A 15,837-nucleotide genomic window follows, 5' to 3' on the forward strand; every position below is an offset into this window, starting at 1 on the left:
CTTACTCCCCCCCTCCAAGCCCCTTGTTATCTAACATAATGGCTAGAATACATTTCCGTCTCTCCCCTTAATAACTCCATGCATTAACATCCTCTTCACACACACACACACACACACACACACACACAGGCACGCGCAGGCGCGCGCACGAGCACACACACATACACACACACACACACACACACACACACACAGAAAGAGAGAGAGAGAGGCAAACGCGCGCGCACCCAGCAAAAGGCGGGGGTTGGGGGGAAAGAGGCAGCAGAAATCTCAGCTGTACTTCTAGCCCTTTTAAAAAGTTTGCTCTGTAAATTGGAATGAGGTCAGATTTGGAGCTTCTCATTGCACGCGGAGATTATTATTGCATCGGGTTCCAAGCCAATGGGAAGGACGGGGGAGGGGCTTGGCACGAGGAAGCGTTAGTTACAGCGGCTGATTGGCTGTCTGCGAAAGGATAAAGAAGCGCGAGGCGGAATTGGGGTCTGCTCTAAGCTGCAGCCAGAGAAACAGAGTGAGGGGAAGAGGGCCGTCTCCCTCCCGGTTTCCAGTTCTTGCACGCTGTTTCTTAGAGAGTCTGCAGTGGGGGAACTCTGCCGGTAACCAGCTCCCCTTCTTGCAGGAGGGAGGGAGAAACATACATTTATTCATGCCGGTCTGTTGCATGCAAGCTTCTTGGCTTCCTACCTTGCAACAAAATAATTGCACCAACTCCTCAGCGCCGATTCCGCCCACAGAGAGTCCCGGAGCCAGAGTCGCTTTGGCTTTGCACTGCAGGAAAGGGACTTAGGCGCTAGAGACGATGTCGCTTTCCTGAGCTACCGCGAGCTCTCGTGAACTGCAATCGACTGCTTCAGGGAAAGGGGTGGGGGAAAGACTTGCCCCGGAGGCGGCGAGAAACTTGCGTTTGGAAGACACTCCAGCTACCAACGTTCGGAGAAACTCCTCGCCGCGGCCGACTCCAGCCTCGGTGCCCGCGGGGAGCACTTCAGCGGTGAGGGAGGACGGAGGGCCTCGGGGACTCTAGGTTGGCGGCGGGAGGCGGCTGCCCCTGGCCCGCGCGCCGCTCAGGGGACCCTGGTCTCCGCCCCGGGGAGCCCGCAGGGCCCGGCGACCGCGCCGCGAGCGTGTGAGCGCGCGTGGGCGCCCGGCAAGCCGGGGCCATGGTACAACAGACCAACAACGCGGAGAACACGGAGGCTCTGCTGGCCGGGGAGAGCTCGGACTCGGGCGCCGGCCTGGAGCTGGGCATCGCGTCCTCCCCGACGCCTGGCTCCACCGCGTCCACGGGCGGCAAGGCGGACGACCCCAGCTGGTGCAAGACTCCCAGTGGCCACATCAAGCGGCCCATGAACGCCTTTATGGTGTGGTCGCAGATCGAGCGGCGCAAGATCATGGAGCAGTCGCCCGACATGCACAACGCTGAGATCTCCAAGCGGCTGGGCAAACGCTGGAAGCTGCTCAAGGACAGCGACAAGATCCCGTTCATCCAGGAGGCGGAGCGGCTGCGCCTCAAGCACATGGCTGACTACCCTGACTACAAGTACCGGCCACGAAAGAAGGTGAAGTCGGGCAACGCGGGCGCGGGGTCGGCGGCCACAACCAAGCCTGGGGAGAAGGGCGACAAGGTCGCGGGCGGCAGCGGCCACGCGGGAAGCAGCCACGCGGGGGGTGGCGCGGGCGGCAGCTCCAAGCCCGCGCCCAAGAAGAGCTGCGGCCCCAAGGTGGCGGGCAGCTCGGTCGGCAAGCCCCACACCAAGCTCGTCCCAGCGGGCGGCGGCAAAGCGGCTGCAACGTTCTCTCCGGAGCAGGCCGCCCTGCTGCCCCTGGGGGAGCCCGCGGCCGTCTACAAGGTGCGGACTCCCAGCGCGGCCACCCCAGCCACCGCCTCCTCGCCGTCCGGCGCGCTGGCCACCCCCGCCAAACACCCCACCGACAAGAAAGTGAAGCGCGTCTACCTGTTCGGAAGCCTGGGCGCTTCTGCGTCTCCGGTCGGGGGCCTGGGATCGAGCGCCGACCCCAGCGATCCACTGGGGCTGTACGAAGATGGAGGCCCGGGATGCTCGCCCGATGGCCGGAGTCTGAGCGGCCGGAGCAGCGCAGCATCATCGCCCGCCGCCAGCCGATCGCCTGCTGACCACCGCGGCTACGCCAGCCTACGCGCAGCCTCGCCCGCCCCGTCCAGTGCACCCTCGCACGCGTCTTCGTCGCTCTCCTCGTCCTCTTCCTCCTCCTCGGGCTCTTCGTCGTCCGACGACGAGTTCGAAGATGACCTGCTCGACCTGAACCCCAGCTCAAACTTTGAGAGCATGTCCCTGGGCAGTTTCAGCTCCTCGTCGGCGCTTGATCGGGACCTGGATTTTAACTTCGAACCCGGCTCAGGCTCCCACTTCGAGTTCCCGGACTATTGCACGCCCGAGGTGAGCGAGATGATCTCGGGAGATTGGCTGGAGTCCAGCATCTCCAACCTGGTCTTCACCTACTGAAGGGAGCGCGGGCCGGGGAGAAGGTGGGCCAAGAGGCAGGAGAGGAGAGAGGAAGAAAACAAAAAAACAAAACAAAAAAAGAAAAGAAAAGAAAAAAGAAAAAAAGAAGAAAGAAAGAGAAAAAATGAGGAAAAAAAGAATAGATGGGAAGTGGAAGGAGAAAGAGGAAAGGAAAAGGAAGAAAAAGTGCATAGGGCTGGCCTGGACCATGTCCCGCCGTTGGAGAAGGAGCGCGGGGGCGTAGTGGACCCGTGCTCCCATCCCCCACTCTGGGCTGGGGACTCGAGGAGGCGGAGAGTAGACGGGGGCGACCTTTTTTTGTTGTTATTGATGTTGGTGGTGGCTAAAAAAGCTACTTCGAGTTTCCTCCTCAATTTTGCTTGAAGAGACCCCCCCTCCCCTTCCAACGAGCTTCCGGACTTGGTTGCACCCCCAGCAAGAAAAGAAGCCTAGCAAAGCTTCTAAAGACCGAAGGAATCTTGCCCCCATCTCGCCTCGGTGATTTCTTGTTTGATTTTATTTTGCCTCTTGGTCGAGAAAGGAGGGGGAAAAATTCAGCGTGCCCCATCTCCTACCCTCCCCCACCCCCTCTTTGTATTCTCTTTATATTTTCCCCCTTTTTAAAATTTCTTTTTCTGCAGTGAAGACAGAAGGCTCTGGGGTGATGCGTTTGGCCATGGCGTTTGTGTTGGCCTTAGGGGAGCATTGGCATGGAGAAACTCCACGCTGGCTGGCGAAGTCCCGGGTTGGGCTTTCTCTCCCCCCTCCCCTTTTTCCCCCCTTCCTTGTCCCTGCAGCTGGAGGAGATGTGCAGGGAGCAGCAGGCCAGCCTCGGAAATGGACATGGGGACCTCGTGGAAGCCACAGCAACCTGGTTGAGGACGCAGAAGGACCCGAGCACAGAGGGCGTTGGGGTCCCCGGGCCTCAGCCTGGGGTCTGTGCAAAAATAAAGAATTGAAAAAATAAAAGTCAGAGGTGAGGCTACCCAGAGCCGGCGGGAGGACAGGAGACTGTGGGATGTGTTCCAGGGGCGGCGGAGTGGTTTGGGGGGGGAAAGAGATTTTTTTCTTCTCTTAATGGGAATCGTGATGGTGTTGAGTTATTTCACTGGTGGGGTTAATATAGCATGTTATCCTGTCTATCTTTTGAGGATTTCTGTATAAGACTGTTGAGCAGTTTTTAAACTAGTGTAGGATAATATAAAAAGCGGATAGATGGCGCTATGTTTGACTCCTACAACGAACCGATCACCAGCTCCTTTTCATTCTTAACTCTTTAAAAGGATTCAAACGCAACTCAAATCTGTGCTGGACTTTTGAAAAACCACAATTCAGGACCAAATTTTTTCTCCGTGTGTGTTTATTCCGTATAGGTGTAATTGAGAAGACCCGTTTATTTTTACCCCCTCACGGACGCTCCATCTTTGTATTTTTTTTTCCCTTGTAAATGTAATCAGATGCCATTTTATATGTGGACATATTTATACTGGCCAAACAGTTTTCTTATTTTGTCCCCCCTTTTTTCCCCTTTTCTTTTGCTTTCTTGTCGTTTGACCTCGTTTCTTGATCTTCCTTTTTATTTCCTTTCTTTTTCTTCGGTTTTTTTTTTTTTTTTTTCTAGTGTTGTTACCCACGCCATTTTACGTCTCCTTCACTGAAGGGCTAGAGTTTTAACTTTTAATTTTTTATATTTAAATGTAGACTTTTGACACTTTTAAAAAACAAAAAAAGACAAGAGAGATGAAAACGTTTGATTATTTTCTCAGTGTATTTTTGTAAAAAATATATAAAGGGGGTGTTAATCGGTGTAAATCGCTGTTTGGATTTCCTGATTTTATAATAGGGTGGCTGGTTAATATCTCACACAGTTTGAAAAATCAGCCCCTGGTTTCTCCATGTTTACACTTCAATCTGCAGGCTTCTTAAAGTGACAGTATCCCTTAACCTGCCACCGGTTTCCACCTTTCAACCCCCTCCCCCCAGTCTTATAAGGGGAGGAGAGTTCAGCCCAGCACCATAATGCTTTAAAGAAAACAGATTTTTTTTTTTAAACGAATTGCTGTTCTGTCCAGAGGTTTTAAAACTGGTGCATTCACAGCAAAAAGGGATTCTGTAGCTTTAACTTGTAAACCACATCTTTTTTGCACTTTTTTTATAAAGCAAAAACGTGCCGTTTAAACCACTGGATCTATCTAAATGCCGATTTGAGTTCGCGACACTATGTACTGCGTTTTCATTCTTGTATTTGACTATTTAATCCTTTCTACTTGTCGCTAAATATAATTGTTTTAGTCTTATGGCATGGTGATAGCTTATGTGTTCAGGTTTATAGCTGTTGTGTTTAAAGATTGAAAAAAAAGTGGAAAACATCTTTGTACATTTAAGTCTGTATTATAATAAGCAAAAAGATTGTGTGTATGTACGTTTAATATAACATGACAGGCACGAGGACGCCTGCCTTTTAAGAGGCAGTTCCGTTAAGGGTTTTTGTTTTAAAACTCTTCTTTTTTTTTTTTTCCTTTCTTTTTTTTAAACCATCCATCCTGTGCAATATGCCGTGTAGAATATTTGTCTTAAAATTCAAGGCCACAAAAGAAAAAAAAACAAAAAAACAAAAAAAAAAAAAAATAAAACAATGTTTTGGGGGGAGAGAAAAAGAAAAAAATCATGCCAGCTAATCCTGTGTCACTGCCTGTCAGGTTGTTGCTATATACCTTCTGTAAATAACTTTTTTTGAGAAGGAAATAAAATCAGCTGGAACTGAACCCTAAATCTTGACTTTTGTCATCCTTATTCCTGAGATCCCTCCTGTCCCTGCAGACCGCCGCTTTGCTGCTTTGTGGTGACTTGGGAGCTAGTGCTGATACAGTTAAGCCATCTTAATGGCAAACACTAAGTTCCTCTTGGCCAGATTTGGCAGGCCTGACCCTGAGTGATGGCATCGGCCACGTGTGTGTCAACCCTCTGCCCGACTTCGAGGAATTCTCTGCATCTACTGTACAGCGTCAGGCACCCTTTGTCTGGAAATTTCAAAGAGGGGGGAGGGGCAGGCTTCTCCGCTCAACCCGGCTGGCTGAACTTTTTATTTTTTGCTTTGTGTTTCTAAGCCACCTTCCCCTTTACCCACCAAGATTTGTTTTGCACAGACCAAGAATAAATGAGCCTGTTAAATTATTAGGTCTTATAGGAGAGAGGCCTTAGTTACAAGATTGGGGGAAAAAAACAACCTTAGGCTTGCTTTGTTAGGGTTTGGGGGGTGGGCGGAGTTCCCTCAAATGAAAGGTCAGTAGGGTGTGGTGTAATCCAACTACTTGAGAAGCAGGCAGGCCAGGCTGAAGAATCCTGCATAGACTGCTTGAGACTCTGTTTCTAGAACAACAAAAGTTACTATGGCCTTAAGGTCTTCATCTTGTGCCACGCCCAACATGGGTGTTACTGTAAGTAAAATACAGCCTACCTGCTCACAACTGGAATGGCACCCCAAGCAGGAGAGTGTATAGATTTATAAGCACCAGACACAGCATTAGTGAGGCCTGTATGCAGCTGGCCAGTACTTCCTGCTTATTTTAAGAGATCAACAGTCTCCACGGGCAAAGAGAAGTTTTATCGTCTCTTCCAAATGCTCATCCTCACAAATGTGTGCTTTCTGTATTTCCTAGTCTTTCAACCCTGGAGAGAAAGGGTTAACACTCAACATTTGGAAACAATCCATTCTGGGGATTGTAGGCAAGGTGCCTGCATCCTGGGATCACAACAGAAAGAAAGACGACTTAAAGACCGCAAGCAGTTTTGCACAGTAAAAAGCCATTTGGTGGGGGTTGGCTATGATCAACATACACTACATACTTGCAAGAAGCTTTCAAGGGGAAAAAAAAACCAAAACTAAAGAAGCAATTCCCTCTCTAAAATACTGTTTCAATATCATTTCCCTCTTGAGAGGCAGGATTTAGTTTCTCCCCCTTTCTCATGTAAGCTTCTGTAAATTGAATTTTAATTTACTGGATACCCTATTGTGGAACTACCTTTGTGTGTGAGTGTAGGTGTGTATCTGCAGTACTGGGGATTAAGTCTAGACTCTTGTGGGTGCCAGGGAAGCACTCTACCCCTGAGCTATAGATCCTAAAATACCATTTCCCCTACCCAGGGACCTTGAAACAATATAACATAAATTTTTCTTTTTAAAAGGAAGTTTAGGAAAGAGTTAATGTGCTTGTTTAAAGGTTGATCATTACGGTGAAGATTATTATCTTAGGTTATCTTAGAGTATCTTAGGGTCTTGGAGGAGAAAAGCCTTCCATAGTTACAAGATGAAAAAAAAAATACTTAGGCTTGTTTTGTTAGGTTTGAGGTGGGGGTTCCCCTTAACACAAAGGTCAGTAGGGTGTGGTATAATCCAAGCACTTAGAGACAGGCCAGGCTGAAGGATCCTGAGTTTAAGACCAGAGTGGACTACTTGAGTCCATTTCCAGAACAATAAAACACCTTGTTCCTTCCCCCTCCCCAGACAAAAACATCAAAATCCTACTGTAAACCCTGTATGAGTCATTTTCTTAAGTAATGCATATTTTTAAACGTGTTTGTATTTTTGTAGGCTTTTCTGCTACAACCTTGTTTATTTTCCCCTGACTTTGCATGGAAGAACAAGGAGATGCTTTCAAATATTTTCTTTAAGACTCCTAGGGCTCAGGGTGAAAGGGTAGCACGCTGGAGGCCCTGGGTTCCAGACCCAGGCCCCTGAAGAAAACAAGGAATTCTGGCACATTCCCCTTTTCTCTTTAAAGCTATGATACCATACCGTGCTTCCTAGCAGGGGTGTGGCCAATGTAAACCACTCGAACCTTGCATTCAGAAAGGATACTTGCAGGCCAGACTGTGCAAGGCAAAATAGATCTAGAAAACCACTTCATGGTGACTTTCAAATGGTGCGGCTCAGTTTTTTAAGACACAGCGCTCAGTCAGCAATGTGGATTAGTGACACTTGTCACCATGTCAGTTCCTAACTGAATCCCCTGAAATGCCATGAAAAATAATAAATAAATAAACTAACAAGCAGGCAGCCTTCAGGCTGCGCTGGTGGGATGAGCGCCTGTCTGCAGGGGTCTCAGGTTTCTGTGGACACTGGTCCGAGTAGGTATCCTGGGAAAAGAGCACAGTTGGAAGAGTCAACCACTCAGTTTATCTGCTGTATAGGGTCAGAGTGCTTCATCATAGACCATTTGTTTGTTTGTTTGTTTGTTTGTTATTGGGTTTTCAGGCAGGGTTTCTCTGTATGGCCCTGACTGTCCTGGAACTCCCTCAGTAGAGGGGGAAGTGCCTTGAACTCAAGCATCAGCCTGTCTTTGAAAGTGAGTGCTAGGTCTAAAGGTGGGCACGACCACAGTAGTACCCTCTCCTCTTAACCCACAAGGGATGACACAGAAGGGTCTGGAAAGCAGGGCATGGCGGTGCTGACCAGAAAACCCATGAACCCAAATCTGTTAGATTTCTCAAGGCAGAAGTTTTCTGTCTTTTTTTTTTTTCTTTATTTATGGGTACTTTGAGCTGTTTTTAAGATTTATTTTATGGAAGGGTTTGTCAGTGATGTGCACATGTGCAAGCACGGTGCCTCCCAACAGCAAGGAGTCAGATTGCCTGGAGCTGCAGTCAGAGGCAGGTGAGGCACCGAACTCCAATACCAGGAACTAAGTTCAGGTTCTCTGGAAGAACAGGAAGTAGTTTCAACTGCTGGAGCCTCTCTGGCCTTCCTGTTGATTGTGGTTCACAGCCCTGGCCCTAGGACTATAAATACACCTCTGGCCTCTGATCTCTTACATTTACCCTAGCCTCTCTGATTCATCCTAGAAAACAACCTCAAAAATAATCCATGTCGTTTTTCACTCTGCCCACCATTTGAAAGCTGAAGTGGGCTGCTTGTCTCCACTTTCACCCCGCCCGCCATTGTTGGAAGCTGAGTTAGGCAAGCTTGGGTGGGTGGTGTGAGCATCTTTTTTTTTTTTTTTTTGGTTTTTCCAGACAGGGTTTGAGCATCCTTTGACATCTGCATGGTGTTTCAGACTGCACTAACTGTCATTATTACCCTTTGTCCAGGGTGAGGTACTTAGTTTACCAGCAGCTTGTCAAGGCCCTGCACAAAATGGCGGTGGCTCACTTCCTTCAGTCTCCACAACCAGCCATCCGCGGCATGAAGCCTTTACCATAAACTCTTGGGATGGTGGAGCACACTTTAAGACCAGCACTCAGGAGGCAGAGGCAGGTGGATCTCTGTGAGTTCACAGCCAGTCTGTTATACGGAATGAATTCCAGGATAGCTCAGACTACATAGAGCAGGATTAAGCCTTGAATGCTTATCTCTCTAAATTTACTTTCCAGTGAGTTCTTGGATAAAACCCGTTCTTCAAGCTTCTAAAATATATTCATTTCCCAAAATATTTGCATTTTGTGCTATCTGTGGCAAGTCGTGTTGAACTTAGTGAAAACCTCTGTCTGAATACTGGCTCTGAGGTCAGCTGGCCTAGAGGACCTTGGTCAATTTCTTAGTCCTTTTAAGCCTCAGTTCTAAATCATTACATAGAAGGCCACCTGACAGAAAAAGCTGTTGTGAGAATTGAGTGTGATTCCATATGTGGAACACGTGCAGCAGTGCCTGGCAGCTTATTAGGTACCAGGCCTTCGCCTCATGGCTGATTACAAAAAGGTAAAGTCTGTGCGAGCCAACCACAGTGCCAGCAACACAGAAATCATACAGCACTAAATAACAATAAATATGCTGTCTGCGACTCAAATCCTCAATATTAGCATGGCTTGAGGACAAGGCTAGGCCTGGAGTCCGGTTGTCAAGTGCTTGTGAAGCATGCATGAGGCCCTGAGGCCCTGGATAGGCCTCCCAGTGTCACAATAAGACAGACCTGGGGAAGACAGATGCCATGCCAGTACTGGGGAAGTGGAGGCAGAAGGATCAGAAGCTCAAGGCTATCTTTGGTTAAATAGTAGGTCTGGGGCCAGCGTGGACTATGTGAGCTCCTATTTCAAAACAAAAAGAATGACTTGGGAGTGTGTGTGTGTATGTGTGTGTATATATTATTGTGTGTGTGTGTGTGTGTGTGTGTATGTGTCTGTATTACTGTGTGTGTATGTGTGTGTGTGTGTGTGTGTGTGTGTGTGTGTGTGTGTGTTAGTTATTGGGGATTGAACCTCGAGTCTGGAACATGCTAGGTAATTTCTCTTCCATGGATCTAAGTCCCAGTCCAGAATTCTTTTTATTTCTTTAATAGATTTTTAAATTATTGTTAGTAAATTTCATGCAAGTATACAATGCAGGTTTTGATCAAATCCATCCCCTATACTCCCTCCCCCCCCCCCACCCCCAGTCAGGACTCTTAAAGAGCAGAACCAAACCACAGTCTAAGTTCTTCATATATTCTCAGTGCAAACCAAAGTGAAAATGACTACCCTCACAGTGTGTTAGCATGATCTCAATAAGTATACAGGCGAAAGATTGATACCACCCTTTTTACAAGGAGACCTGGGGATGGATGATTCAGTAATAAGCCTGAGATCATAGAGTCAGAAGGGAAAGAAGGGTGGGGCTGTGGCTTGGTGGTAGAATGCTTGCCCTAGCATGTATGAGACCCTGCGTTGGAGCCCCTGCACCCAACTTAATTAATTACAAAAAAAAGAGAGAGAGCGGGGGCACTGGAATCTTATTTCCTGAGCCCAGGAATGAACTTAGATTCAGTTTCTCTGCAAGTATGGCAGCACATTGTTCAGAAGACCAAAACAGGAGGACTGCTTGGAGATCAACTTTAAGACCAGGTTGGCCTACTAAGTGTATTCCAGGACAGTTAGGACTGTTACATAGTAAGACCCTGTCTTTAGAAAGCAAAGCAAGTCAGGAGTTGGTTAGCCATGCATGCCTTTAATCCCAGCACTTGGGAAGCAGTGTCAGGTAAATCTCCAAGTTCCAAGCCACCCTGGTCTACAGAGTGAGTGTCAGAATAGCCAAGGCCACACAGAGAAACCCTGTCTTGAAAAACAAAACAAACAGAAGGAAAAGGAGAAAGGAAGGAAGGAAAGGAAAATGAAACAAAAATGAAAATTAATAAAAATTAAAAAACAACAAAAACAATCAAAATAGGTGACCCCATTAGAGTACTAGATAGACATAGGGAACAGGCCTTGAGTCTTCAGTAAAGATTGGTCATCATCTCATTTCCTACATCCTTCCTTCAGCTCTGATCCATTTCCACAAGGATGTCTTTTACCATCTCAGTTTGAAGTGCAGGCTTAAGTAATGTGTGAGGGTGTATGAATAGATATTAGTTGAACAAATGTGTGTTAAAATATGAATGCAGTCTTCATTGCAGGAGTCAGCAAGGCAGAAGAGAATAGAAGGGATCTAAATATCAGGAGTGGATCTCCTGCCCTGTCATCCCAAAGGTGGGGCGAGAGTCAACCCTGCAAGTGATTCAGAACGCCTTCATACAGAGGCTCTAGGCCACCCATCCTATCCTAAGGAGATTGGCCGTTGCTACAGTTAACTTGAAGGGTTTTATGGTTTCCTGCATGTGTTGTTTTCCTGCTTAATGTTAAAAAGAAGAAGAAGAAAAACCTCACATCACTAAACTGAATTTCCCAGGGGGCTTCTGCAGTCTGGTTCATGCCTTAGTTATGATGAGATACCTCTCTGCACAGATCTCCGTAGGTATCGGTGATAACAAATGTAGCCCATTTTCTTTTCTTCTGACAGTTTCCATTTAAGACAGTTGGTTTAATGGAGTCCTGCCAACACACCAGGCACAAGTCAAGTCATGGCGTGAGCTTTGCAGCAGGGGCTTTTCCTTCGACCTGCAGACTTTGTGGAGAAAGCCACAGTTCCAACTCATTTATACACCAACTTGCCTTGCATGGCCCCTAAGGCACTCGAACGACAGACGTCGTCAACATCTGATTGGAAGGTTTTGGGTTTTATTTTTAATGACTCGGACAGAAGAAACAAATGAAGGATCATTTGCTTAGCCCGCATGCTTCTTTAGTTATTTTCAATACAATTAATTCGCTATTTCCTGCTCCAGCGTGCAGTTGGGAGGGAGGGAGAGAAATGGAAACCCTGTCTGTCAGCTTTAGCAGGCTCCTTCTGTAGTCAATGCGCAGCATGTGGTAATGGCATCCAAGTAAGGAGCAGGCAACTGCTTTTCTAAGAGCCAAGCAGCCAGGATCAATTAAGTCCTGTTGTCTGTGTGGTTAATTGTCACCTTCTTACCAGTGGCTGTCCTAACTCCCCCAGCTCTGGCACCTAAAACCTGTGAAAATAGTTTCCTGCAACTCTTCACCACCCCTGCACTCTCACTTTCTCACCACCCCTTTCCCACACTCCCTATGTGGGCCTTTTATCTCTCCTGTTTGCCATTCCCCAGAGAAGGCCGACTTTGAATAATTTATCTAAAGTTCCTGGGAAGTTGTGGGGCTGCAGTCTCAAAACACACAGCACTTTGTTCCTTCCCCAGACAGAAGGGCCAGAAGTCTGTCTTTGACCTAGCCCCTCCTCAGTGAATCCAGGAAATGAAGTAGGTTACCGAAGCCATGGAAAGTCCTCTGTGTTTTTCAAATAGTTTAGCCAAAGAGCATTCCCAAATAGTTTCTTTTAAGGAATTGGGGGAGGGGTGCAGATGGTAGCACTGCCTGCAATCCTAACACTCAGGACATGGCGGGAGAAGGATTGGGTTCAGGGCCAGCCTCAGCTACATAGGGAATCTGAGGCTTCGTTGGGCTACAAGTCAGTTTGTCTAAAAAGATGAAAAACAAGGCCTACTAAAGAGTATTTGCTGCTCCTTCAGAGACTGGAGTTCAGTTTCCTATATTCACATGGTGTGGCTCACAACCGCCACAGTTACTTCCAGTAACTTCAGGCCCAACCCCCCCCCCCCCCCCCCGTGTTCTCTTTGGACCTCTGTTAGTAACTGCACACAGCACACACACACACACACAAAGATACACATGAGTTAAAAACAGCAGCAACAACAACAACAAAAACCTGATCCTATTTTAAATCCAAGAAAGAAAAATCATGAGGGAAAAGGAAAGAGAATAATTGGAAGTGAACATTATCAAAATATCAGTGTATGAGACAATGTCATCATGACCGTTATTTTACACCATTTATCCCCTAGAAATAAGTTATCAAGCCAAGTATAGTGGTGCATACTTTTAATCCCAGCACTTCAGAATCGAGTAAATCTCTGTGAATTCAAGGCCAGCTTGATCTACATAGTTAAGTTCCAGGATAACCAGAGCAAAGAGGAAAAAACAAAACAAAACAAAAAAACAAAGATACTGACTGTTTTCCTGTGAACCAACTTAAGATGGATGAGTAAGTCAAAGAAACCCTAGCTAAAAACATTTCCGGCTTCTGCTCTTACGATGATGTCATTTTATACTCATCTTCTCAAAGGTACGAGAATCTCTTTTTCTCTTCAGCTACCAAAAGCAGAGAGTTGCTGGATCTCAGAATTACGGATGATGTAGGTCTCAGACCACTTTACACCCTGAAGGTTTCCAGGTGTTAAAAAAAAAAAAAAAAAAAACCAACAACAACAACAAAAAAAAAACACATGTTGAAAATAAAACTGGGAGCCTTGTCTCAACAACCTATAGTTAAAAGTTAAGCCAATTTTGGAAGCACTGATTTGTTGTTCTAACAGGGTTGTATATATGTCAGGCTAACCCGGAACTTGCTATACAGCCGAGTACTGCCTCCATCTCCCATGTGCTGAGGCGGCAAACATTAGCCACTATGCCCAGCTGATGTGGTGCTGGAGATCAAACCCAGGCAAGAAGTCTACCAACTGAGCCTCATCTCCAGGCCCAGAAACAATTATTTTATCCTCCATAGAAAATGAATAGATTGTTTCAGCATGCAAGTCAAGGCATCTGCGAAGCATGCTGGGTGATATTTCCATCTCAAGTATATAATGACATATATGAATCAAAAAGAGGAATGACTATAGAAATAGCTTTGCTATTAGCCTGGAGAAAAAGAAGAGGGATTTCAATGCTACTGAAATGAATGAACCTGAGGACCAAGATTCACACTCTTTGGACTTTTTAATTTTCTTCTTCTTACATTACAACTCACCAGGCTGATTCGTGTTTCTGTGTCAATGGCTTCACTCTTACTAGGTTCTGTGACATCAAGGCAGAGATTTGCTCAAATCACATGAAATCGTGGTGCACGATTTCCTTCTTGCAAGGATACTAGTAAGTGTTGGGGAATGGGGATGTCCCGGGACTCTGGGGCAAACAGCTTTTGGGATTCTCACAGTTATCATGAGCACACAGAGCAGACACTAAGTTCACTTAGTGTCAACATGCTGCAGAGGCTGCTGCCTAGGCATTTTCTTAGTTTTCACATGTATCTAGAGCTCTTCCGTGTTTTACCTTCAGGGTCCCAGTTAAGACAGGTGTGCCTTGTGCCTTGTGCTGGAGAGATGGCTCAGCCGTTAAAGGCTAGGCTCACAACCAAAAATATAAGACAGGTGTTCCTGCCCAGGTAACTCACCCATCACTTGCCTGGTAACAAGCTAGCTTCTTCTGGTGGATTTCCTGCCCACTTCTGGACCAACCATGAGTGTCTACCCAGTAATCAGTTGAGTACATTCTTCATGCCCCTCATTATCACTTTTGCTTTCTGAGTCGGATGGTCCCCACTGTGTAAGGAGACCTGAGCCGCTGAAGACAGCCTTCTTTCCTCGTGCTGCCCACAGTGCACTGTCTTCAAGCACAGTAGCTCTCTCTTTACTGGATGAGCTTATTTCCTGCAGCCCTACTTTTGGCACTAAGGTCTTGAGATACACAGCTGGAATAAATAAACCACATTCTAACAAAAGTTGCCAATGCTTTAGATGTGAGTGTTGTACTAGATCATCCAGGACACAACATCCAAGCACAATCAGGATTTGCTTTGTTAATCCTTCCCCAGTTCAAGTAACCCTAAGACTAGGCCAAGGGAGGGAACTGAGTCCATGAATCCCAGGGTGAGCCCCTGGTCCTATGCTGACGTCAACTTATCGGAATGTCTGAGGAGAGCCCTACAAGACAACAGGACTTAAAGAGAGATATCGACAGGAAGAGGTGCTGGTGTCCACAGCGAGTCTTTTGCTCAGGAAGCTCCCTTGTTCTGCCTGGGGTGTTGGGGGAGGGGAAGTCAGCTGACAGGGAGGTTGTAGACCGCCTTCGACTGTTCAATACAAGTTTCAGTGAATCGAGAGCAAGTTGGTAAAAAAAAAAAAATCTAAGACACACAGGAAGACTGTGGGGGAGAAATGTAGGGAGCAGACGTCAGAACGGCAAGAAAGAATTCAATATGGAAGAATGAAGCTCTAAGAATGACCCACACAGGTGACTTGAGAAGACCACATATCAGTGGCCAGTAGGTGTCTGTTTACTCAATCCGCAGTGACAGCCAGAACTGATTTAAGAGGAGAGATAGCTGTGCTGCCTGCCCCCCACCTTCTGGAAACACAATGAAGAAGTTAAGCTTTGGAACTGGGTGGGTGTCATTGCACTCCAAGCAAGAGAGTCACATTTGAAAGTTTATTCTCTCTCTCTCTCCTCTCTCCCCTGTCTCCCCCCATCCCCCGTATATGTTAGAGTGAAAACTGAAGCCAGGGTTGGTTTATTTTTTATAACTTAAAAAATGTTTTTACTTTATGTATATGGACATTTTGCCTGCATCTGTGTCTGCTCACTACATTCATGATATGCGTGAGGATGCCCATGAGCATCAGAATCCCCAGAACTGGAGTTTCAGATGATTGTTAGCTCCCCTGTGGTGCTGGGAACTGGACCCAGGTCCTCCGGAAAAACAGCAAATGCTTTTAAACACAGATTCCCCTCCCTCCTCTTCTCCCACTCTCCTCTCCCCCATGATTGTTTTTAATAACTAAAAGGCAGAAAAAGTGATAGTCTCATATTAAGGTGCACTTCAGTGGTCTTCCTCCCATACTGTGAGGTCAGTCTGACCACACCATTTCCCATTCTCTACCATGTGGTAAATTGGCAAAAGCTATTTGGGGCTAGATTTAAAAAGTACCATGTCTCAAAATAAGAGGGCCCCACCACTACCAACAGGAAACAGAGTCTCACCACGTAACTGTAGCTGTGTTAGAGCTCACTGTGTAGACCAGGCTAGCCTCAAACTCACAGAGCTCTGTCTGCCTCTGCCTCCCCAGCGCTGGGATTATAAAGGTGTGACCACCATGTCAAGCTAGGATCCCACTTTTATATAAGCATCTCAGTAACTAAGGTACAGCACTCCTTCCTTCAGACAAATGAGCCCGACTCACCCCAAAACATTCCC

At 46.9% G+C, this 15,837-nt stretch overlaps 1 protein-coding gene across 1 annotated transcript; it reads left to right on the plus strand.

Moving 5' to 3' along the window:
- The first annotated feature begins 465 nt into the window (after positions 1-465).
- On the plus strand, positions 466-5,000 carry Sox4 (SRY-box transcription factor 4). Its single transcript, XM_052157054.1, has one exon. The coding sequence runs from the start codon at positions 1,161-1,163 to the stop codon at positions 2,481-2,483; it is 1,323 nt and encodes a 440-aa protein (XP_052013014.1). The 5' UTR covers positions 466-1,160; the 3' UTR covers positions 2,484-5,000.
- Positions 5,001-15,837: the final 10,837 nt, after the last annotated feature.

This window comes from Apodemus sylvaticus, chromosome 14, assembly GCF_947179515.1.
Source record: "Apodemus sylvaticus chromosome 14, mApoSyl1.1, whole genome shotgun sequence".
Classification (NCBI taxonomy): domain Eukaryota; kingdom Metazoa; phylum Chordata; class Mammalia; order Rodentia; family Muridae; genus Apodemus; species Apodemus sylvaticus.